The 25,470-nt window shown below is 39.2% G+C and overlaps 1 protein-coding gene across 7 annotated transcripts in view; it reads right to left on the minus strand.

Annotated features, from left to right (window-relative positions):
- LOC111933216 (uncharacterized) overlaps nt 1–25,470 on the minus strand; it is a 211,215-nt gene that overhangs the window by 98,410 nt on the left and 87,335 nt on the right. For 2 of the 7 annotated variants that reach the window (XM_086843548.1, XM_086843549.1), the window contains exon 4: nt 11,278–11,347. The exons of the other annotated variants lie outside the window; for them this stretch is intronic. In XM_086843548.1, the coding sequence (XP_086699674.1) occupies nt 11,278–11,347 (70 nt within the window). The remainder of the gene's footprint in view (nt 1–11,277; nt 11,348–25,470) is intronic. 7 annotated transcript variants of the gene reach the window in all.

A 25,470-nucleotide genomic window follows, 5' to 3' on the forward strand; every position in this document is an offset into this window, starting at 1 on the left:
TCCAAGTTCCAGCTCTGCTCTAGGTTTCTCCTGTAGGCTTCCTGCTGGACATATCAGACCTAGCAAGAATCTACAGTTCCCAAAGCTTTTCTCCAGCCTTTAAAGCCTCCATAATCAAGGGGCCAAGTTTTCCTGCGATGAATGGGAATTTAACTTGAGCATGACTGAGTTCCCAAGTTGGAATACAGAAAGTACAGAGAACTGGTTTCAGAGTAAAATCTGCTTTTGACTTGGACAGAGTTTTAGAAACTTCTGAGAAGGTCTGTGGTGGTAGACAGCAGAAAAGGAGAGGAAATGCTGCAGCAGCTCTGGAGAAGTTAAAGGGCTATGATTTTGAATGTTTTCATGTCTCCAGTGATATGTGGACAGTGTTGGTACACATGAATATTTTATTGTGTACAGTAGGCAGGACTTCCTCAGCAACATGACCTGTGTTCCCACAGTCACAGCTTCTCTGATTACTTGCAAAGCAACCACTAATTGAGGTAGGGGGCAGGCTCTAGACAACTGTGTATTTTGCTCTTAGGAGGAAACTGCAGTTGTGCCCAGTCACATCCAGACTCCATGAGAAGGATCCATCCTTACATACCTATAACCTTGGTCCAGTGCTGGTGGTCCATAAAAGCAGAAAAGAGGGAAACGGAAAAGTACAGGTCAAATCTGCTATAGAACACATAATTAAGACAATCCCCATCTCCTCATTCATTTGGCATAATTCTGTTTTTGTTATAAGCTTTGCTTGGTATCTGCAAAGCAATGTCAGCACCTTCTCCAGGCAAACAGCTGCCTCTGAAACATTCGGGGCCATCTCTTGGCAGCCACCTTTCTAGTGGTACATCAGTGAAGCACTGCCTCTCTAAAAAGCAGCAGCTGCTAATTCTGGTGTGGTACATAACAGCTTGCTGCCACATCAGGTTGGGTCCTGCAAGAAAATGAGTTTCTCTGGCCCAGATCATTTGACAATTGCTACCGTATGAATAATTCAGTCCACAAAACCTAGCAAATGCAAGCAAGCGAATAAAACAGCAAGCTGTGTACTGCACTGGATGGCCAGCAGCAGCCCCAGTTCAGCCAAAGGGTGTGACAGCTGCTTGCTGATGGTGATGGCTGGCCACTGCATACCGGCTAATTGACAAACCAGCAGGAGGCTTCCCAGGAAGACATTTCCGTGTTTCAGACTGGATGGCTTGCCATCTCAGCCCCTTTGATTTGAGCTGGCAAAATTAGGGTCCAAACCTATTAAAATACGTTCAACACAATTCTTTCTCTGGATTGACTGACCTGATTGAAAAGGACACATTTAACTGAAGCCATGCAATCTTCTCAAGACTGAAAAAAGCTTTAGCTTCATCTTACTTGCCTTTGGCTTCTGGGTCTGCAATTCTGTATGAGAGTGAGCTTCATAGCTTTGTTCAAAAAATGTTCCTTCAGCTTTAATTTTGGTAATATGTAGAGGAAAGATACATTAATTGAAAGGAGTAATGATTCCTTCTCTGTCCTTCAGTATGTTTTCCTGACCTTGTTTCATCCACTTTTAAAGCAGGAAAGGAGAATGCATTCAAAGAGAACTTTGCTGCTCCTGAGATGAATTTATTTTGCCCATCAATTCAGAAACATTCTCCAAAAGAGGAGGTGACTGCAACTCCATCCCAGGCTGCCTGGTGGGCTGTCTCACACCTTTGGCTGCCCACCTGCCCTGGCTCACAGGCAGCAGCCTGGAAATCCAGCAGCCCCAGACCCAGGGTAGCCCACCTGGCAGAACAGCCAAACAACCTCCACATCCTGTGCATCTCACTTTGTAGCTGGCATGCTTCCAGGAGCTGTGTGGGTGAACCAACAGGAAACCAGGCTGAAACTTTACATGTTTCCAGAAAGAAATTTGTCAAATTGAACTACTTGTACGGCCTACTCAGATGAATTAGCAGCCCCACCATTAGAAGTTTTCTGACTGAACCTGCTCTGTCATGCTTAGTAAACACTGTAGCCAGTAAGTGGGTGTTTTTCTGCTCACCCACAGTACTCCGTCAAACACTGTGTCCCTATAAGAAAGCCTCTAGTCAGGGATGCCGTTCAACATGGGGCATTTTGCTCTTTGCCTCAGTTACCCACAGAAAAAAAAAATCAGGCTATCAAATGAGACATTTGACTGTATTCTTTATACTGGAATTCTATTTGCAATGGTAGTTTTGTGTCATTTATTTGCTCAGGTAAATGAACAGAATACGTTTATTAATTGAATTTGTCTTGATAATTAATGACACTTGTCAGGACTTGACTTACCTATGTCTAGAAGTAAATTAAATTATTTTTTTCCTAGTTTATACAGTCAGTGTGGGGTTTCTTGAATAATCAATATCTGGGTGAGAGCTGACCAGTAAAGACTAAGTAGCAACCCTGTTTTACTCAGGACTATTAATTTTGTTCCTTATGAACGGAATGATTCCGAAACACTTAGACAACCTCTCTTCCAGTGAATTAAGAAGCCTAGCTTGATCTCAAATGGCTAACTGAAAATCATAGTCTGGCTGCCCATTTCTCTTGCAGAGGTTATTTCATCTCGTGGTTAGGGTCAGCCAACAACAGGAAAAAATGAGGGACTCTCTGTTGCACAAAGAGAGAAGTGAAAAGCATTTACAAACCAGAGACCTAATCATCCAAACGAAAATAAAAGAGAGCAGAAGAGATCAGCAAGGTAAGCAGAGTCTAGCTTTGATGAAGAGTTCATGTATGAAGAGATAACCTGCCACCATAGCAAACAAAAGAGAAAAAAAATGCATTGATCTTTTAAACCAGATGAGAAATAGGTTTTGTTCTCAAGAGAAAGGGAGGATGGGTGAGAAGGCAGGCAGGCATCTATAAAAACAGGAAAAAAATTTAATGCAGAAAGAAAAATTGATTAATGTAATGAAGGACAAATAAGCAAATGGATCTTACAAAAAAATTTAGAAGATATAATGATCATATTCTAAAATGCATACAGATTTATTATATTTAGTACTACTGACTGTCCTTTGACAGACCTGCTTCACACAGGACACTTATGCAATTTTCTGCCAAAATTTCAGATTTTTTTTTTTTTTCTCCAGAGTTCAAATAGGATGGAGTTGAACCACTACTCAATCTGCCCTTGGCTTCTTGGCCATACCACGTCTTCCTCATCTCAGCCTATCCAGAGCTGGTTTCCCAGGCTCTCATGGTCTCTTCTGAGCAGGCTACTGAATGTGCTGAATAGGACCCACTCCTGAGCCTATATTTTGTGTTTCTGCTAAGCCAAATCATCAGCACATCCCCTGACACACATGCACACTGTGCAGCTCTCCCTGCACAAGGCAGCTGTGTGCACAGCCTTCCCCAGCCAGTCCTAGCAGTGCTTCCACAGCCTCCTTCCTCCACATGTAACGGGCTCACTTTCCACACACTCCCTCTTGAACGCATATTCACAGCTTGTGCCAATGCTAAAAGTGCCGCAGAGCACAGGCACATTTCAAGGGAGACTTCCACAGCCCTCTGAAATCACCATCTTTTTAGGTAAATAAGCCTCTGATGACCCATACTGTATGTATGGCATTATGCTGCATTTGTGATTCAGATGCCTGCTCCAAATCCAAAGCACACACACAAAGTACTAAGAGAACTTTCATCATAAAGGAGGTATAAAAGTGGAGCTGATTCACACTCTTAGCCGCAATCAAACTACCAGAGGATGCTGAATGATTCCCTCTCCTCTGGTTTTGGATGTCATTATCTGACCTCATTTCTTGCTTGTGGCATTTTCTTGGGCAGCTCACATATTATCATCAAGCCAGCCGCACTCAAAGTCATACAAATGTGAGTGTATGTGTATGTTGCTGAAGGGGCATGAGGGGTGGGGTAAATTAAAGGCTTTTAAGTATTACTGATTGAGAAAGAGAGAAAACAACACTTAAAAGCCTTTTAAATTGCTATTCCTTCCTTTTAATCCTAAATTTCTCTTTGTTTTGTTTTATGCAGCTGGCTGAATGATGGCAGAGTGGCTTGCAATTATCTGTATGACATTAGATGCCAGCTGAAATGGACACTAAAGGAAGAATCCAACATCCTGCATATATAATTCCTACTCCATTTGGCACTGAATCAAGTCAACAAATATACATTCCTTCCCCCACCGTCCCCAGTAAATCCCACGGCCATTGAATGCTGCTATGGAAACAAAAGCCCAGGACGTAGGAAGAGATTGGGTATACACTGTTTCCAAAATGCTGGAGTAGAGTTTTAGATTGAGAACTACAGGCACCTCTAGGTAACTCCCACAAGCTCTGTGCACTGAACACTTAAGTGAACACCATAGATCTGGGCTTGCAATGCCTGCAGAATTCTGAAGGGCCCTAATTAATCTGATGGCTTTCATTTTCAGTCATTGTATGGCTTATTCAAATCACAGGTACTTCTCCACCTGTTCTGTGAAGCTTACTAAAATAGACCTTAGAAACGGAGAACAGCTGTCAAAATAATGTTTTATTCCTGAATCTGTTCCAAAGATAGATATTCCAGAGAAATTTAAAAGTTATATTCCTGTATTAGCACACTAGGTAGTTCATAGCAGTTTAGTAAATCAAATATTCCATACTGCTAGCTTAATAAGATGGGGAGTCATGCACGAAATGACTGCCAGGTTAATAACACAGGGAGCCATGCATGGCATGTATTTGCATATAATAGCACAGAATGTTCCCCTAAATCCTTTAAATTGCTCATCAGTTCTTAAATAGGCATTTAACTAAGCCTTCATCCAGAATCAAAAAGAAAGAGGAAGCCACCTTCAACTGAAAGGAATGATAGATAAGGACTAAGTTAAACCTTAAATGCCATCTTGTAGAAAAAGCTGGAAACCTGCACTTCTCAAACAAACAAAAACAAACCAAACCATATTTCCTACAGCTAAAAGTAAATGGATAAATTTGTTTCTTTAGAGCATCTCTTAGAATGAAAACTAGATGTATTGTAGTATGAAGAGAGGACAGAGGGAAAACACCGAAAACCTTGAAACCAAACCTGGAGCAACATGCAGAGCTGATGATGAGGGGAACAGAATTTGTGCCTGCGATTTTCCTGATGACTCACAGTCAGCCAGAGAGATTGAAGTCCAAGCCGAAGATTTTTGTTTGGTTTGCTTTTCCAGAGCCCCTTCCAGGCTGCCATATGTACATTCCTTCGTGCCACAACATTTTTGGGGCTTTGGTTGTAGGAGCAGCTGAAGAAACAGGACACTAAAACCTGAGCTACAGATGGGAAGCCAAGGTGAAGAGAGAGAGTCTAGACCCTTCTTAAACAAAGTTCAGGGAAGGAGCATTACTGTGCCAATCCAAGCTTAGAATCAAGACAGTTGTTTCAATTTTGCATTTTTCTTTTTTTTTTTCTTCTAGTTGTCTGTTAAAATGGCTCAGATGGCCAGCTCTTCAGGGCAAGGACATGCTTCCAAAAGGTTCCCAAATGGGCTCTCAGGCATGCTCAGGACTTTTCATACCACTGCAATATAACAGTCCAATCTGCATATTGTTTAAACAGTTTCAGGCCCAAATAGCTGGAACATGCAAACACACACAGGACAAAATTCTGGCTGAATAAATTTCTGTGTCCCTTCAGCAAGTGGAATCTCATGTAAACACTGTCATCATACTTGCTATGCTGTGCAGGACAGGCATTTTCTTCTGGATGCTGAGTCATTCCTCCCTCCACTTTCACAGAAGGAAATCTACAAGAGTATTATTTTTTAAATAGCTGGAATTAAATGTCCATTTCTACAAAATACAGATAGCTTGCAAGTATGAGTAATAAATTTATATAACCAAAGTTTCTAAATCTAACCAAAACATATATTACCATTCCAACATGCACAAAGATAATATACTTATTTATTGTGTATTATGTGTTTGGATGTGAAGAGCAATTTTAAAAACTAATCTAAACTTATCAAGTATAGAAAAGAAAACCTTGAAGTTTCTCACTGTCTCTGCAAAAGGACAAATAATGTTCACCAGCTGCTTTTCCTATGACTCACTCAAGTAGTACTAAGGAATAAGGCCAAAAAATTAGATTTCTGTAAGCAAAAGCATTAAGATACAGCCATTGCCTCATAAGCAGAGACAATTTCAGTTAGGGAAAGTGTCCTTGACCAGACAATAGCAGAGAAAAATATGAACTCACTTCTCTCTTCAGCTCCCATCCACTTCACTGATGTATCAGTTTCAAAGCCTGAGCAACTGAAATAGTACTCAGTTCATTATTCCCTTTCTTCTTCATAGAATAAAAAAACACTGATGTTGTGTTACTGGCACTTTATGTGTGCCAGCTTGTATTTAAGAAAATAAACATACATATAAAACATAAGGCTCCGCAGACATATTGATTCATCCTTTTTGTAAATCAAATTTGTCTCTGATGAGAAAAATATCTATTTGTCTCATCAGAGACCAGGTACTGCTATAAGACAAAAGGCTGACTGTGGTTTAGTTGTGATTAATTTCCCATGGAAGAAAGTCAAAATCATATCTAGAAATATACTTGAAAGACTTTGGAGAATCCTACTGTCCCAAATGAAACTGCTTTACACTGTAAAAAATTTGGAAAATAGTACTCATCTCTTGAAGTAGGTGAATCATAATGGCACAAAATATGGCCATTCTTTCATGCAAATGGCCAATAAAGATATTTGAAGTTTTCCCTCTGCCATTAGTCTTATTAATACCTAAATTAATATGTTGCTTTGAGTACGTGAAATGTTTTAAAGGAATGTGTGAATGGATACTCTTCAATATCAACAAAAAGACTGACACGGTCTATACCTGATGTCAAGTGCAATGAGTAAACAAGAAAGAAAATACCACCCCTTTCATCTTAAACAGCTGCAGACACAGTACTTAGATGCCTTTACATTAATGAAATTGTTATCCTTTCCATGGGAGATTTACCATTTATTTTTAGTAACTGGATATCAAAAATTCCTTCCATAGTATCAAGGTGTAAGAGTTGTAAGAAACCACAATAACAAATTATATTTTATTTGCTAAGAAATACTTCTATTTTCTCAGAATACACCATCCTCTAAATTCTCATTTCTCTTCAACTAATGCTCGAGCTATTACACGTACTGTAGGAAAGGCTTTTATTTGTAAGTATGTTCTTTTGTGTTAAGAAAGATAAATGTCAGACTCATTAATTATGTATCTATAATTAGATACTGCTGAAAACGAGCTGAAACTTGTTTTGACATCTTCTTTGAAGAATGTATTTGTACATTGCATGTAACATTGCATATATGCATTTGCAAAACCTGAAATAGCTGAATGGCAGCTATGTACAAAAGCCACTAAGCTTTGACAGGGTAAACAAAATCAAAGCACAGCTGAAGCACAGACTAACAGGAGGGAAATTCATGTGAGATAGCTTGCCCAGAAGAAATCTAAATGGCCATCAAGAGGAAAGGAAGTCTCTGACCAGGAACACATGATGAAAGCTGTACTTTGTTGATTGCAGAAAGTTTGCTTTTAAATACACCCTTATAAGTGTTTAACTAATTTCCAAGAGGCTTGATTGTACTTCACTCAACTTCAGGGGGTTTTTTCCTACTAATTTGGAGATGGATTGCACCTTAAGGCAGAGCCAGGAACATGGGGTGTGTGCTTAAGCGGCAGGAACCCAAGAGTAAGTGTGGGAGGTATTGTGCCTCAGCAAGAAAACATCTTCCTTCCCCCACAGAGGCAAAGGAGACAATCAGCCCTACAGTTAACTGTGAATTTAACTGTGAAAACCAGCAGTGCACAGAACATACTGCAGGATGGAAGCAAACTCTCTTCTGCCTTTTATGCAATCTAGGAATTTAAAGAAGTAATGCCAGCAACCTTTCTGTGTGAGTGGTCCTGTGTATGAGAAAACCACATGTGAATTAATAATGGTAATAATAGTAGGAGTATTGATGAAGACTCAAAGAACTGTCCAGGCTTTTAAAGAATAATTATAAATGGTCTGACAATGCTGTTTCTAGGGCTGAATAAACAATTCAGCTTTATCACAGCTGGTGGACTTCACCTAGCATTTAGGTGCTATTATGATCAGAGAAACAACACTGCAAAAATACCTTCCTACTCAAAAGAGCTGCTACTTCTATATTCTCAGTCATTCCTGATACCTTTACTGACAAAACAATTCATTAGTACTGAAAGCACGGCAGTGCTAATGTAGCTCCAGGAGGGAAGGCTGGATCCCAGTTTGTCTCACCATGCTGGAGGGATGACTGGCATGTAGCCCAGATCTCTGTCAGAGGTGCAGTGTCGGGGCATGCAGGAAACCATGCCCAAATACCTGTGATTAGGCACAGTCACTACATTTATCTTAAGGACAAACACAAAAGCCTTCCAAAACCAACCAAGACCCTTGCTGAAACAGGAACAAGCAGAGGCATTTGCCCTGAAGGCACCCTCCATACCACAGTATGTCTTCTGCAAGTCCATGGCACTGCGACAGACAGTCACTACAACCAGCACTACACAAGCCACCCTTTCCAGACAATGACTTAAGACAAAAAAACTTTTTTAAGCAGAAGGGGACTGCTATTCAGCACCTTATTTTTGTGCATTTCAGAAACAAAGTGACCTTCATTTGGGACAAATCAGCACAGTCACACCAATTGCTTTGACTGATGCCAATAATGTTACTGATGCCTTCACACTTGGTAAAGTGTGCCAAAAAGGAGTGATTCTCTTGTTGACAATCACTAAGTCAGGAACAGCTTGGCAGCTCCTTGCAAGCACAGTACTGCCAGTGCTTGCCAGTTTATCCCTATGCTGCCACACATTCTCCATAGGTACAAAGCCATTACATCATCAGTGTGCAAACAGCCACATGGCTTGTGAATATAAAATGGCAGTGGGACTTCTCCCATAGCAGGTATGCACCAAAGTGAAAAGTTTCCATATAACTGAGAAAGATAAACACCTGGGGGTTTGGTGTTCATTTTAGAGTAACCTTCAAAATTGGAAAGGAGCAGGAAAATTACATCCCTTATTTCTAAGGCTCTTGCAAATAAGAAATTTGAGTGAACATAAGGAAATGTGAAATTAAAATATTTATAACCTTAGACAATTTCAGTGTTTTCACATTTGTAAATGACCACAGTCTAACAGTTCTCTTTCATGCCAAGAGCATCCACTTTAAAGGACAAAACCACCAGAAAGACAAGTTTTTCTTCTATTCTAAAGTTTTCCCCAAATACCATTAGCACACTGAATGCAAAGCAAATCAAACCACTGTTGGGGACACTGTGCTCCATCTTGTGCAAATCAGAGAAGAAAAAAGCCTATTTCCTGATTAGTAATTCCTCAGTGGTAGTGATGGGGAGGAAGAACCTGCCTACAAAAATCATAGCTGTTAGGAAATATCAGCCTGTCTATAAACAGATGGCTGCTCCTCACGGGATACTGTCCTCTCCAGGAATGCTGCACTAAGTTCTGAACCTCTTCCAATGCAGCCCTGAGCAGGCTGTGTTCCTAGCAAAGGTGAGGAAAGTTAGAAATGGAATGAAGCCAATCTGTTCATATAAAAGCTCTAAATTCATTACTCTCAATTAAAATGAATGAGGATAAGGATCGCTTCCAAGTACATCAATCAAAGAAAGTACTTGCTGCAGGAAAACAGAAGACACTGGTGTATACATGAAGGAATTTAATCCCATCTTAACAAAATGCATGCAGGTAAATGTACACAAAATGGGCAGTTTATTTTTCACTTCAGGAGTTGCAACTATCTAGGAATGATGGGTTAAATACCTAGAGTTATATATTTCTATTATTTTTTAAAAGACTATTTCTTGAAGAAATATTTGCATGCCTGAACACCCGATCTTACAAAAAAATAAGCAGGTAACTCAAACCAGAGTGTTTCATGCCATGTAAATAGGTCTATGATGCTTAGTAGACAAGTATAGATTTGCCTCCAAATTAATTTATTCTGCTAACTAACTATTCTATTAAATTTGGGGCACCATAACTGCCCTTAACTCTCTCTGAAATCAACAGCCTGAGAAACTACTGAGCACTGCAGAATAAACTTGAGAGGGGAAAAAATCTTCAAACAAAAACTAATGTTTTTTATTGTTGACAAAAATACAGCCCTTTACAATACTGGTGCATTTCTTACTGCAGTTTTGCTTTGGGTTTTGATGTTTGGGGTTTTTTTTCCCATTGGCTGCAGTAGGAACAAATCTGAGGTTTACAGCAATAGAAATTTCTATAAATTGACTAAGAGCAGGATGAGTTAAATTTTTTGTTAATTATTTTCTAGTTAATTTGGTTTTGTTTTTTGAGTTAATTTGGTTTTGGTTTTTGCTGCTATTGACAACATACTATCAACATGCACGGTCCTCGTCTCCTCTAAAGGATCTCTAAAGTGATTTTAGCAGCAAAAGCCAAAATCACTTGGAACTTTTGCAAGTTTATCTCTGCAAGAGGCTGAGAATGTTGAGGTAGCCCAGTACCTACCACACTCTTGGAAATGTTTCAACATATTATCACAGCTATGGGACTTCAGGAATTAGAATATCAAGGAGAATTGCACAGGGGATGCTAAAGCACTTGAGTAGGATGCCTGAGCAGGATGTGCTTGAGTAGGAATCTGGTGGAGATGGAACAAGGCACTTTGTTTCTGTCTCAGTTTAGTTTATGGCCTACCTCAAAAGTGGTATTGGAAATCCATGTTCATTATTTGTAAGGGAACAACTGGTGTTTCTTTATGCAGGAAGAATATAGAGTCAAGCATCCCATTAATGGAGATGTGTCAAGAGTTTGTAATTTTTAAGACTATAATTTCACCAAGCTGTACCACAAAGAACAAGAAATGTGTTTATTTCATTAGGTGTAGCAAAAAAGGGACCTATTTTTACTACATACCTACAATCAAGTTTACAGAAAAAAGAACCCAAAGTAGCTGTGATGCATCAAAATAAGACAAGAGAATTTCTCCATCCTGAACAATGCATGTAATCCTGCTCTGTGTGAACACTTCTTAGTGCTCCTGAGGGCTATTATCAACCTCAGAAAAGTTTAAAGTTCACCTGCAGCACAGCACAAGGAGGCTGATCAGGTCAGGGAAGATGGGGCTGAATCTGATGTATCTGCCACCTTCCCATGTCCATTGACTGCTTCAGGAAAACTGCCTCCAGCTGCTGAACAGCCCATTTGCAAGCTGCAAACCCCAGCCCTTGTGTTTGTACCTCCAAGCTTCCTTCACAAGGCAAAGAACACTTACAGATATGCTGTGCAGGTCTCATTTTTCTGTCTGGCACTGGATCTGTGATGGGAAAATTTATCGATGAGAGCTGCAAACAGACACACAGACACAATTTAAACCAGCAGCTGGACACTGGCTGCACTGAGATTCAGAGCAGGAAGAGCTGCTTCTTCAAACTGTGCTATAAACCTTTCTTATTTATAGGAACTGACAGTCCAAAAATCAACAAACAACTGTGACCAAAAATTTCACAAAAGCAGAGCTAATTCTCAGAGGCACTCCTACTAGGACGGATACCAGTCTACTAGGAGAAAATGATTCTTGCAGAGGAAAAAAAAAAAAGAAAATTAAAGATGAGGAAAATAAAGAAAAAGATAAGATACAAAAGTGTAAAAAAAGGCCACCACAGGAAAATTTCATGTGGTAGAAAAACAATATTCCTTTAAAAACCTCAGGATTTCCAACAAAATAAGTTATTGTTTTATTATCTACATACCAACTAAGCTGTTCTGAAAAATGTAATTCTATAATAAAATACAATAAAAACCTAGACAGAAATGATAAACATATTTATAAGGAAAAGAGGAGGCACATAAGATCTTTAATGTAGCTACAGAAGTTATCTCCCCTATGGCCATTTTTAGCATAAATGTTGCTATATATACATCTAGTACTACCACAGGTCTCATTAACAGCTGTTCAGGTAGAGCTGTGAATTGAGCCATACGGAGGCTATACCAGAGGGCAGGCTTTAAAGATAAAGACTTCAAGAACTGTGAATGATTTAAGACATAATGCTATACACAGGACTCCCCAAATTCAATTTCTAAGTGAACATGCAACTCACTAAAATGTCTTTGAGGCAGTACCGAGATTTGCATGATAGTTTGGGTCTGACACACTAATTAAAACTAAGAAGGGTCTGCAATAACTTTTGCACTTGTTTGGAGACTTGGATCCAGGAGATTTGTTTGAGTTCGTGAACACAAGCTTCTTTTGTCATAGCAAAAAATTACTGCATCACTTTCTACCCCAGTCTATATCAGTAACTGGAATGTATCAGTTCAGGATATGTATCAGTAACAGGAATCAGTAACAGTTCATGTTCTTCCCCCTCCTGCTCTAGAAGCAACTGGTGACAGCTCAAAGAGCTGAGATTCATTAGCAACACCCTCAGCCTCCTGGCTCCCACCTCACACCCCACACTCCAGAGCTCAAGTCTTCACTGGGACTGCTAAGTGCTACTGAGATATAAATAGCATCTCACAATAACACCATAATTAAAACACATATGCTTATGCATAAGAATACTTCCTGAAACTGGGGACTGAAAATGTCCTTCATTAACTCATTTACAGTTCTTTCCTATACACCAAAAAATTCACCACTTAGTCCCACTGGACTTCTCAAAGTTGATTTAATGGCAGAGTCCTCCTGGGAACTCTTAAGAGAATTCACTGATTTACTCATATTTACTTTGATAAGCATCAGTACTTCTTACATATATTTTCCATAACATATTTTCTGATAAAGTTCTCAAACATATAACTTGTTCATCTATTATCCTTGTCCACATTGTCTTGAATTAGGATATACTCATGTGAACTGCTTATATAATATATATTATATTTTTATCTGAAATTACTGTTTCACCATGAGTCACTCACTGAAAAAAATGTAGTAATGCTCAGTTTAAATTATTTTTTTCTATTTCAAATAAATATAAGCATCCTATCAGCATTGTTTAAGCAAAATTAAGAGTGAATGGAAGCTGCAAGACAGTTCTGATAATGTGACTGTGTTTGATGCCATAAAGGTATAGGAACACTAGATGGCAATAACTACTGCACACATATCTTTTACTCCTGTTACAATATTGTCTGTAGTGAAGCTTCTACAGCAATCTTATTTAGAAGGTACCTTCTTGCATCCCCAAAAAAAACACAAACTGAGAAAAAACCCACCATCACAACCTATCCCTCAAAAAATAACAGCTGTGGGTTAGGGGGCTTTTAGGTTTCTTTTGAACCAAGACAGATTTCCTCAAAGATTAGCCTTCAATTCACTTTTCTACAATATTTCACAGTAACCTGTACTTGAGTATGACTCAAGTTGGTATTTTTGTCATAAGACTCAAAAGTTACTGCAGCAGAAAAGGCATAAAGGTCAGAAACAGAAAACATTGCTGAAGTGTTGTCATTCCTAATCGAATATTTATTTTAGCTTTTGGCACATAAAGCAAATGCATAGAATGCACAAGCATCACAAAATAAGGATAATTGTTCATTAAAATAATGCCCTGTAAGGGCATTAGTAACAATAATAATTATAAAAAAGAGACTTTGTTATTCATCATCAGGATATCCAAGAGACTTCATAAGTATCAGGTAATGGAGGTCATTTAGGAATCGGTACTACAATTCTGAATAACTCAAAATCCTATGGTAAATTACTTGAAGAACTAGGATCAGACTACAAGTGTCATGAGAAACCAAAAGCTCTGTAGATTGGTTTGTAACATAGAAATATTAAAATGCAGAAACTCCTGTCGGTGTACTGACAAACATCCCCCCAAGTCAGTTAACTGCTCTTTGCACACTGACAGTATTCAGGAAGCCTGGCCAGGATCAGGGTCCTGCAGGAAACTGCAGCTACCAAAGCAGGAGCCTCTGCCCACAGACCTTACAGCCCACTCCCCTTTGGTGTCATCTGTGGGACCTTATCAATTAGAGCTGTTCACCTGTCCGATCCAAGTTGTTCCAGCTCCTTCTGAAGAGGACTAAGGCATTTCCAGAGTGATTTTACCCAGTATCTGGGCTGCCTGGAAGTTAGTTTGAGGTAGCTATCTTCCCCACAGAGGAACCTTATACAATGTTGACTAAAGACTGCATACCTAGGGATGCATCTCACCCTTGGAATATCCTCCAGGACCACAGTGACCACGGGATGGGGGAGCAGGGCTGGGAGGGCCAGTGCAAGACACAGCCGCTGGCCTCATCAGACCCCGGCCATGACAACCAGAGCCCTCATCAGGCACTCCATCCTCGGCACAGGAGCCTCCATGGGCGGCAAGGAACGGGGCTGCGGAACCCAAAGGGGCTGAGCAGGAAAGCAACCCGTGATGCCATAGCCCAGGGAGCAGCGCTGAGCTCGGCTGCCTCCAGCGGCTCCGCGGTTTCAGCCGATGGGACCATAAACGAAGGATGGGGATGGGGATGGGGATGGGGATGGGGATGGGGATGGGGATGGGGATGGGGATGGGGATGGGGATGGGGATGGGGATGGGGATGGGGATGGGGATGGGGATGGGGATGGGGATGGGGATGGGGATGACTGCGCTCCCAACTGCGGCCTTGCAGCGCCACCTGCCGGCCCCACGGGGCAGCGCCCGCCGGCAGCGGGGCATGGGCAAGAGCGATTGGTTTGGAAAGAAATTGGAGTCATTCGAAGCCTGCGGAATTTCCTGAGAAAATACAATCACTGTGCTTTCTACACTGATCTGCGTCGAATCAGGTGGTTTTCTCGCCTGCCTCAAACACGCAGAACGTGTTTGAATACATCTGTTTATTTGGAAGAGGATAACTAAAAATAAGAGGGATCTGCAGCAACTTTTATTTTCTTCAAAAAGAAATCTCATAACCAATTAATCTTTGCAGAGTGCAGCTATTCCCTATGAAGCAAAGGCTGTAATAGTCATTCAACTTATGATTCAAATTAAGGAAAACTGTCTTTTAGTCAGAAACTGTGATTAAATGCATGTCTAATGTATTTCTTGAAAAAAATGATCAGATTAAATATATGCCTATGTATTTTCCAGACACCTACAGCTGTGTGCATTCATTTTTATAGTCGGCCACATCAGTATTTACTAAACCCAGGAGCTCAGCAAGGCCTGGTGAACTTCCTTGGCTCAGGACCTGTGAGAAGACAACTCCACTGTCACCTGATTTCTGCAGAAAGTCTCCTGCCTCCCTGCTGCACCATAATTCTCTCTCAGGTACAAACCCAGCCACATGCACAAACTGTCCCATGGAATGTGGCAGGGAAGGAGGAGGAGTTCAATATAAACTCCCCGTTTCAGAAACACATTAAACTCATAAGGTACAGTTTTGCTTTTCCAAATAGTCATCTATTAGAACCCAATAAAACTCATCACTTTCAGTTGACTCTTCTAAGAAAGCCAACAAAACCAAACGTGGAAGAAAACAGAAAATCAAAAAGGGAGAGGAAAAAGAAACTTCACCAGTCAAAGTGTTTTTTTAAATAATGGAAAAAAGATTACTTTCCATTCTGATCCCTCCTTCACACCAAAAAAAACCCCAAACAGATCTATATTAGACAAAGAATAGGCATTTATGTTACAGTCTATAAAACAAAAGTTCACAACCAGTCAATAACTGAAAGTGAGGTCAACAAAGAAACATTTAGATGACTGTTTCCATTTTTGTCTCATTGCCTATATTGCAGACCTAGAAGAGATTACAATAAAATAAACACTACAGAAATTACAGTAGAAATAAACAGTAGAAATAAATATCCTAAACACATGCAAAAATGTATTACACAATTGTCTATGTGTATCAGTTATGTGTGTTGTTGTCTAGAGGTGTTAGAAGCCAAATAAGTCTGAGAGAAGTCTGCTGCAGTCCCAGACAGCTGAATTAAACTGTCACACTCAGGACATAACTCCCTCACCATCCATGATGGGATGAGATGGTGTGGTTTTCCCAGCTCCCGAGTGCCTCAGTGTCTGGCTGCCAGAGAAAAACAGTCCAGACCAATTAAGGGTCGTAACAATGGCACTGATGGTTTGCTCCTTTCTGTGTCTGTGTATTATCCAGATCCAAACTTTCATCTTACAAAGAAAAGAATACTTTCTGTTAATTCTCTATAGGTCTGAAAGTCATCAGGAATTGCCATCACCATAGGTGGAAGCAAGGGTAACAATCCTTGTATTATCAGTAAGGGAAAGCAGCTCTCCTTCCAGGACTTGTAGGCTTTGCAGGCTGAAAGGAATTATAAGGCAATACATTTAAGTATGTGGACAGAGGAAAATAAGTGGTTCCCAGAGTACAAGTATGAAACAGTTTCAACAAGGAAAAAAGAACTGTCTTCCCCTAAGTTGGCTGTCACACAAGGATTTCAGAAACAAACAACAGGGGAGGTGTTATTTATTTCCATAATTCCTGACATGTGACATCAGTAACAGTCACCTATTAGACAGATTGCACCAAACAAACAGATAAAGTAAGAAAAGTGACAGAAAGAACAATTGTGATTTCCAGAGTTCCAATACTGTTCACTTCGGCAGCAAGAACTCTAATGAAGTATTTTCTATCATCTCTGTTTAGAAAAGATCTTCACTTTACAATTCCTGTTTTCAAAATTTTCTTTCCAAAAAATAATGCTGCTAGGAGAAAGCAAACAATTTTTCTAATGTCCAGAGACAGAAATTTTGCTGCTAAATCACAAGAAATTACTTCTTTTCTCAGAACTTCATTTTGTAAGTTGCCAAATCAGGTGAGCCAAGATGGTGGGGGAAAGGTATGAACCAAATCCAGAAATGCAGAATATTTCTGCCATTCACAACCAAATTATTTTCAGCTGGGGGAAAGAATCTTAGAAAAAATGTACTCCAGAGCTTGGTTTTATATCCTTCTCCTTGGTTTTCACTATGCTGTCAGAATGGGCAAAGATACCTCTGGGGAAAACTGCTTGGATAGAGCTTGACTGCTTAACCTTTTCCCTGTATTTTCAATTTCTTGGTTTACCTATAGCATGTCTGTACTTACAGTAGTAGCACCACCTTAGAGGCACTGGTTTAGGAAGCATCTATCAGCATTTCCTCACCTCAGAAAATGGCTCCAAATTAAAGCCTCCCTCAATCAGGAAGCAGTTAAAGCCCGCTGAAAGCAAAGCCTCGCTGAGCAGCAGGCAGTGCTGGGAGCACAATGGAACCGAGACCAGAGCATGCACCTCACTATCTGTCAGCCACCCTTTCTAGCATCAGACTAAAGAGACCCACTGAAGTCAATGAAAAGGTTTCCATGGAAATCAATGAGGTCTCAGTAAGGCTGTAAAGATGCATCATTAATTTTTTCAGCCTCGCTTTCACACACATCCATTCCCTCTCTAATATCAGTTCTTATACTATTTATATAACTCAGGATCTAATCAAGACGTGTACTCCTACTTGCTGGGAGCTGAAAAGATCATGCTGATTTGTTAGTTATTTTTTAATATTTAGGAGGTACCCAGTTACACTGTGGATATGGGCTCAGTGAGAGCCTGTACAGAGACACTGAGAAGCAGAGAAGCAGCTTGGATAACTGCACACAAGAACTTTTATATTTAAAGACCTATCATATAGTCACCAGACCAAAAATTGCTTAAACCTTAGATTAGCAGAATTTAAATATTGCAATCACTCTATTATTAATACTCAGAACAAGGCCTATTTTTCTGTTGGCCAATATGAATCTCACCTACAAAAAACAAAAAAAAAGGCAGCACTGGTAAGCATCTTCCCTGTAAACATTATATAGTCAAAAATATTTAAAATCTCCCCTCTTTTCTGCATAGACAACACTGCCTCATTAAAACAAAGCTTCTCCAGGAAAATGTCCATAAAGATGTTGGTTTATTGCTTCTGTTCCTTTTTAAATTCACAGTTGCTAGTATACATAAAAGAGTTGAGAAGCATGGAAATTAATAACTGCAGAAGCTGTGAGATGCTAATGGCATTGTATTTCACAAGACTAAAACATAGACTGTATTAGTATTGCAAAGTACAGTGCAAACTATAAGAAAAGATTTTAAATTATTTACCTTTCTACTTCAGCACAAATGTCCTATAACCAATTATCATGAGATATTGCCTAGAAATTAACCAGTCATCTTGTGTTTCTATCTCCAGATTTACAATTAGTAATGCTATTAATGTGGATCCTGTACTTAGCATCACTAATTACATTGCTATGAACTAATGGTGTTAAAAATAGCAATAGCCATCAACTACCAATTAATGCTTAATGAGAGCGTATAAACCCTGGCATTGTAATGAATTTCCAAATTATTGTTTCTCATGTGTCTCTTGAAATCATACAAAAATGTGTATAACCTATGAAGGCAAGCATTGAATAAAAACATATTTATCACAAAATTTTGAACAGAAACAATAGGAAAATGTTTAAGGATTAATCTACACTTTTCAGGCATGTAAACAGCCAAATAGAGATGCACTTTTACAGGTGAACACTCAAATTTTTACAAAGGTAAAAAATACCGTGGTCACTGAGCTATTTAACTGTTACAGCCTTAAGCAGAGCAGGGCAAGAGCCTAAAACAAGGGAAGGCTGTGAATACTGTAAATAGCATTAATAAACTGGTTTTGTGTTGTACTGTTGGAGTACAAAGTAACACTCACTTTTTCCACACCAAACAGGTTTTGCTCTTTGAAATACTATGGTAGGCAGGACAGAAAAGAATCCACATCACCTGCATCATAAAATACAGCAGGTGTTGTTTACTCCAGCAGCTTTCAGAAGTCAGAAACCCCTTTAAGTCATAAAACCTCGATCTGCTGTGTCTTGGTGGAAAGAAATAAAGGTTCACTACGGGTCTGATCTCTGGGGCACAGTATGAGGCCAGGATAGGTCCAGGGCTGAAGTTAAAGGCTAAGACCACCAAGGAAAACATTAGACAGGAACAAGAAGAAAGAATACTGAAAGCAAGTGGGAAATTCTAATTAGCTGGGAGATTCAAAAGAGATCCTTGCTTAGCAGGACAACCCAAACTAGGTAGCACTGAAATATCTATGCAGTGTTTGTTTAACATAACCTCAAAATTGTCAATTTAGTGCTGTTCCTTAACACTCACTGTGAGCCCTGGTACACCAATTGCAGTTAAAATGAAGCATCCACATCGTGAAGCAACAACAGATAAGGAAACAAATACTGCTAAAATGGGAGAGGTCATCCTTCTGGGAAGGAGCCTGTCAGATAAAACCCGTGGAATGACTGACCCTTGGAACTGAAACCCTGCCACATCACCCTTAATGCAAACTTTGAGAGTTGAGAGAGATGAGTGCCAAAGCAGTGATGGCAGTAAAGGCAGAAGGAGCACAAAATCAAACTGCTTCATTCAAAAATGTAAGCATGGGCATAGAATAAAGGATGGGAAGACCAAACACGCTGCTGTCACAGCCAACCTGAGCAGCCCTGGAGGAGCCACCAAGGGGCACAGCAAGTCCCTCCCTGCAGGGTGTGTGGGCAAAGGGACCTGGGGAGAACACAGCTGAGTTTTCCCGTGCTCTGCAGGGCAAATGCAGCCTGAGGACATCAGGAGCAGCTCTTTCTTCTGTGGAGCAGTACAGTGGATCCAGCCTCACAGCTCCACATGCCAAGCGTGCCAAGCTGGGGGAGCAGCCCAGGCAAGGTGCTCTGTCAGCATGAGCTTTCCCAGGGGATACTCTTCCACGTGTTCTATTGTTCACTAGACAATGTAATTTTTCTCATCTTTGCTCACTAAGCTCTGTGCACAGCTTTGATTAGAAATAAATCCCAGAAATTCCAGATATCTTCCTAACTGTGCTATATCATGAACACATGCTGGGACAATTGTAAAAAGGCGGCAGCTACCACTGGGAAGCAGCTCCATGTTTCCTCTTTTGTTTTGCATGTCTCTACAAGGAAGAGTAACACAATTCTATACAAGGAAGGCCTTACCCATCGTTTACTTTCTTACTTATGACAAAATTGAGCACTGGAAGATATTCTACACAGAGATGCGTTAGAAGATTTTCTACCCTTATATTTCACTTCTTTTCTTGACAAATTTTTTATCTTCATGCTGGATCTTCACAGTGCTTTTTGCTGAAGAAACAGATGTTCCACACAGCAAAGCAGGGTGGGAGGCAAGGAGATGTAAAGTCAGACAAGGCAATCCCCAGGGAGGCTGAAGGTCAGCACACTCAATGCTCTTTCATCCTGAGAACAGAGAATGAATCCCTGTCTCCTCCATGACACAGAAATACCGTAGCCACCTTTGCTACATGCTCATTCAGACCCTGATCATCTTACACCTGAGAAACCTTTTACAAAGGAACCTTGATACAGGTTTATCTTATGAAAAACATTTTTTTTACCCTTCAACAGATATCCAAATGCTCTAATTGGAAAAGTCTATTTTCCATATACGTCATTCACATTTCTCATACTGGAAAGAATGGCTGATTACAAACTTCAGGAATTACAGACCAACTTATTTTGTTTCTTGGGAGAAAAAGTATCTTGGTTTCAATGTATATACATAAATATATAAAGACAAGGAGAGTTTTATGGTTTGGATTTTAAGTCAAAAACTGTAGAACTTTGTCCAGCATTTTTTTTGCTATGTACACTCACACAGTGGTCTCTTACAGTATTCAAAGCTAATCACTTTTTATATCCACTTCTTCTAGTTTCCCTACTAACAGAATTCTATTTCAACATCCTAACAAACATTTAGACAGTACATATTTATGGTGGGATTTTCATGCCACTCAGTGTAAACCTGTAAACAGTTCCTGAAAATAAGATCCCCTCTATATCAAGATTATTCTCTCATTTACTCATCTTTCTTCATCAGCAATATCAAATTCTAGAGTACTAAAGGTACTCTAGTACTAAAGCAAACAAGCAAAATTAAATCTCTTTTTATGGAAATCAACTAATTTTGATCTGAAATTATTCTAAAATATTGGAATTGAAATGTTTTCTTTCACCTTGGCATTCAATTCTACCTGCTTCAATTACTTCTCTGAATATAGGCATCCATAACACCTTTGCACAGGAAATTGAAATGCATTGTCTGACATGATGTTTAGTACAAGACACTTGAATTTCCTGCATTTTTAAAGATGCAGCCATGGTAGCTTTGAGTCAGGCACCAGAACTAAGAATTCTCATTCAGACCTACAGCAATCTCCATCTTTTTTCACCAAAAGCATCAATCTACTGTGCCTCCATGGTGGGAAAACAGGCTTTATCTGATGTATTACAAAGGATTCAGAGCAGAACTGATAGTATACAGCTGGGATATTCTGGGAACACATGTTGGGAACACATGCTGGGATTCTGGGAACAGCAGGGGACACACATGTAGATTGACAACCACTGTGGTTAGTTTATATGGTTCAGGGCAAAACTCAAAGCAAGAGTTGGGTAACCACGCACAGCTCCAGACTCCATGTGCAGGCACTGCTCACTGCTGGGCACCATGTTAGAGATCATGCTCTGCTTCTGAGATCAAACAATTAATTTTGAAGCTTAGCTGCTCTTTTAAAGTATTTTAAAAGAATGTTAGAGCTTAAATATCTACAGCTCTAGCATAATTCTTGGAATTAGATTTCTGTGTATTTAATTCACCCTACATATATTTGTTTCATTGATAATGGGGTATTTTAAATACAAATAGATTAAAATCTTTGCTTTTTTCAGTTCTTCAGAGTCCTATTTTTCTATAGTTTTCTGGTTTTCCACTTACAAGCTAATTTCAGTTTAGAGTCAGGCATTTGTATTCAAACTTAGAAATGCAAAGATTTTTTTATTTCTTTTGGTTTGCCACCATCTCCATCGTACAGTGATCATCTTTTCCTTCAGGCTCAATTCCTTGATGGAAGAGTGAAGTTCTTTTGAAAAAAGCTGCTAAACAGTACACAGGTCCATCTGTAAAAGGGCTTCAAAGAAGTGGAGATTATCTGTACAAAATGAGAATGTTATGGATCAAGGCCACATAGTAAATTGCAAATGAAGTTTCTGAAATATTCATCATTACACAGACACACCAAAAAAAAAAACCAAAAATCAACTGGCCCTGATAATTTGGCTGTGAGAATATTTGCTCCATAAATAAATAAATAAATAAATATTAAACACAATCCATTTATCTTCGTATAAAAGAAAAAAAAAAGTGAGATATTGAAGCTTTTTCTGTCTCCACAAATATAAAGGAAATGATGTCTAAATAACAATGGAAAACATCATCGACATTTGTACTGACTAACTGAAGATTGATAAGATGAAATGCATCCATAGTCAAGCCACCATAATGTTCTCCTGAGTTTAAATTCTCATGTATGATGCCTTTTTTCAGTGCCTTAACAAAATATTTCTGGGAACATTTCCCTGGTCTGTTCACTAAGGTTGAGGTAATAAGCAATATATCTGTATTACTCCTGTGTCAGCAGAGATTAATTTTATTGGTGTTGTTTATTTTTTGATACTAAAGAATAAATTAGAATTATTAAAGCCAAGTTGTATGCTTACAGACTTTATTATGCAACCAAGCAGGCTGATACATCCAAATCCTCCATTTTTAAAGAATATTTAAAAGATACTGAAATGTGGGTCCTAACTGCTCAACTTTTGACTTTAGAGCTGCAAAATTTCCTCCTACTTATTTTTCTTAATATCACTGAAGATGACTGCAGAACTCAGTATAGAATTCAGGTTTACTGAAATATTTGAAACTTTTCTTTGATGTAAAACAACCTTCTACACTATAATTGTGAGTTACACAACCTGAAACTTATTTATGCATTAAAAAACATCTCAAATTTATCTCTCCCTTATGAGAATACATGTAATCCAATATCTAGAAGTTTTACTTGTCATAAGCCCCAAATCATAATATATATTAACTGCAAACAGCCAATCTATGAAAGAGATTCTTCCAGCATATACTACCTAAATGAGAAATCAAAGAGGGGAAAAAAATAAAGAAAACAAAAGAAAGCTTCAGTAGAAATTTATGGTAAAATAATCTCAAGTGAGTATTTGTATTTCTGAAGAGATAATCATCCTAATTACTATGGATGGCTGTGAGATAAATTATATACATACATACATACATATATATATATATATATATGAGTTGGTGCAGACATGGCAAAGCACTTAGACCCTGGGAGGTATTACTCTGTGCCTGCAGCAAGAAACAGCCTCGTAACACAAGAGTCCTGCTCATTAGTGCTCATGAGAGATGTGCACCCAGTTTGTTAGCTCTCAAGCCAGGTAATGCATATACTGCTATTTTATTCAATGAAAAAGCTTTCCTGAAGAGCTTCAGATCCCAGAAACTCAAATTCTATATAAGAGTCTTGATTCTGTATAAGAATCTCTGCCCAGAGCTCTGTCATGGGCTGACTGTATGCTTATATCACATATCCAGTTCTTAACCATTGCACTTCCAACCTTTTCTTTGTTTTCTACAGCACAAGCACAAGGCCACTACATGAGGAAAAAAATGTACATGTTTATTCTTCAATTCATCCATGGCAACATCCACATCCAGTGTTACAAGGTGTAGTGACTTACTAACACAAGGTGGTGCTCTCTTCTTAGTAACTAGCTCCAAGTCTGGTTTGCAGCTTGTGTGACTGCTTTTGATAACTCCAACTTTCAGAGGAATTTTTTCCCCAGAACTAGAATTTCGATGTCAGAAATTTAATTAAGCACTTAAACTCTTTATTTTTTTTCTCCTAGTTTCTGAATGAAATGAAACTTCTCAGTGCATTTATTAATTCTCCTATCATAGGTCTGCCTGCAGATCTCCCATTGCAACTTCCAGTCTCTCTAGTCTCTCACATTCAGTCCACCAGCTGGATGTCACCAGGACTTAGAGCTTTCAAAGGAGATACACAAGCTCCTTTCTCTGAGGCTGCTAAAAACCCCAACAAAATCAATTTCTTAGTTTTTTATCAAGTAGTAAAAGATAATCTTTCAGAGACACTTTATGAAGAAGGTTTCCTCAGCACACTCAGTTTCCACGGAGAGAATCTAAACACTAGAATAACTCAGACACCATATTAAAGACCCAACAGTGGCATGTTTCCTATTTGTGTTACTAATAATATGTACGAGCATTACAGTTTTCCAATTCCCTCCTAGGAAAACACTGGTAGGTTTTCATTGCCAGAACTTCCAAATCAGCTCCAAAAATATCAATCATACTTCTGTTCATCAAAACAAGTGCATGTGCAACACTTTCAGATAAAAAACCAGAGCAAAACAAATCCCACCTGCTCTTTAGAGAAGGCTTTCTTTCAGATGAAAATTAATATTCAGAGCAAGTTCAACCATGTGTTTTGCCCAGGTTTTGAATTTTTTGGGTTATATTTGTCTAGCAACAACAAAATTGATACACCAGTGATGGAGGTCAGTCACATACAGGACTGATAACTCTTTGAGTTTCAGTGTGGCTCAGATCCATAGAAACCTTTGCACCAACTTGGAGCAGTCACAGCCTTTTGTCTCAGTGCACACAAAATCACAGGTGACAAATTAATCCCCAGTCTCTTATAGGTCATCCTGACCATGGGAATACTGGTCATCTGTGGGAATCCTCTCAGAACTGCACGATACAAATTACACAGGTACACCTTGTTAACTATATGAATATCAGTGCATCTAATCCCTTGAGCAGACACCAGTGGTGGAAATTTCCTACTAGAAACTGTGTCCTTGCCCTGTGAAAAAGTGTAAGCTACATAGCAGCTGACTACCTTTTCCATCACCTCCATAAATTTCATGGCAAACTAGAGACAGTGGAAGTCCCAAAGCATAAAATGAGCAAGATAAACATTTTCTCATCTCCTCCTTAGAAGTGTACCACAAAAATAGTAAGCATATGGGAAATTATTTAACTTATAAAGACCTGTGTTACATAAACATCTCTTTAATAAGATTACTCTGGTGCCACGGGATTGTGCTATGTTTTATTTCCTCAAAGGACACGGCTGTTCGGTTACTATAGCATTTCTATATCTGGATTAATTAGAAACGGAAATGTGGATACAATTAAGTTTGAAATTAAACATTCTGTGTAGGAGGAAAGATAATCACTGCTTTAGAATGATCTGGCTGCTCCAACCTGTGAAGTATCAAGCTATTCTCCAATTAATTGGAACAGTACTGTGTGTTCTCTGAGCCAGCTAGCTGTGGCACTCTGTACACAGTGTCTGTGGACATATTGTTTCTCTGACCTATTATTTGACCTGCATTATTTGATGATGATAATAATAGTAATTAATGTCCCTACACAACTCTTGATGTCAAGCATAGTACTTACACTTTTAAATTACTCTGGTCTGTTGCACCTCTTCTTCTGGCTGCCCTGGATTCACACTTCCTGCTGTGTTCATCAGCACATCCTGAACAAGGAAGCTGAAGT

The sequence above is a fragment of the Cyanistes caeruleus genome, chromosome 10, assembly GCF_971803275.1.
Source record: "Cyanistes caeruleus chromosome 10, bCyaCae1.hap1.1, whole genome shotgun sequence".
Taxonomy (NCBI): Eukaryota; Metazoa; Chordata; class Aves; order Passeriformes; family Paridae; genus Cyanistes; species Cyanistes caeruleus.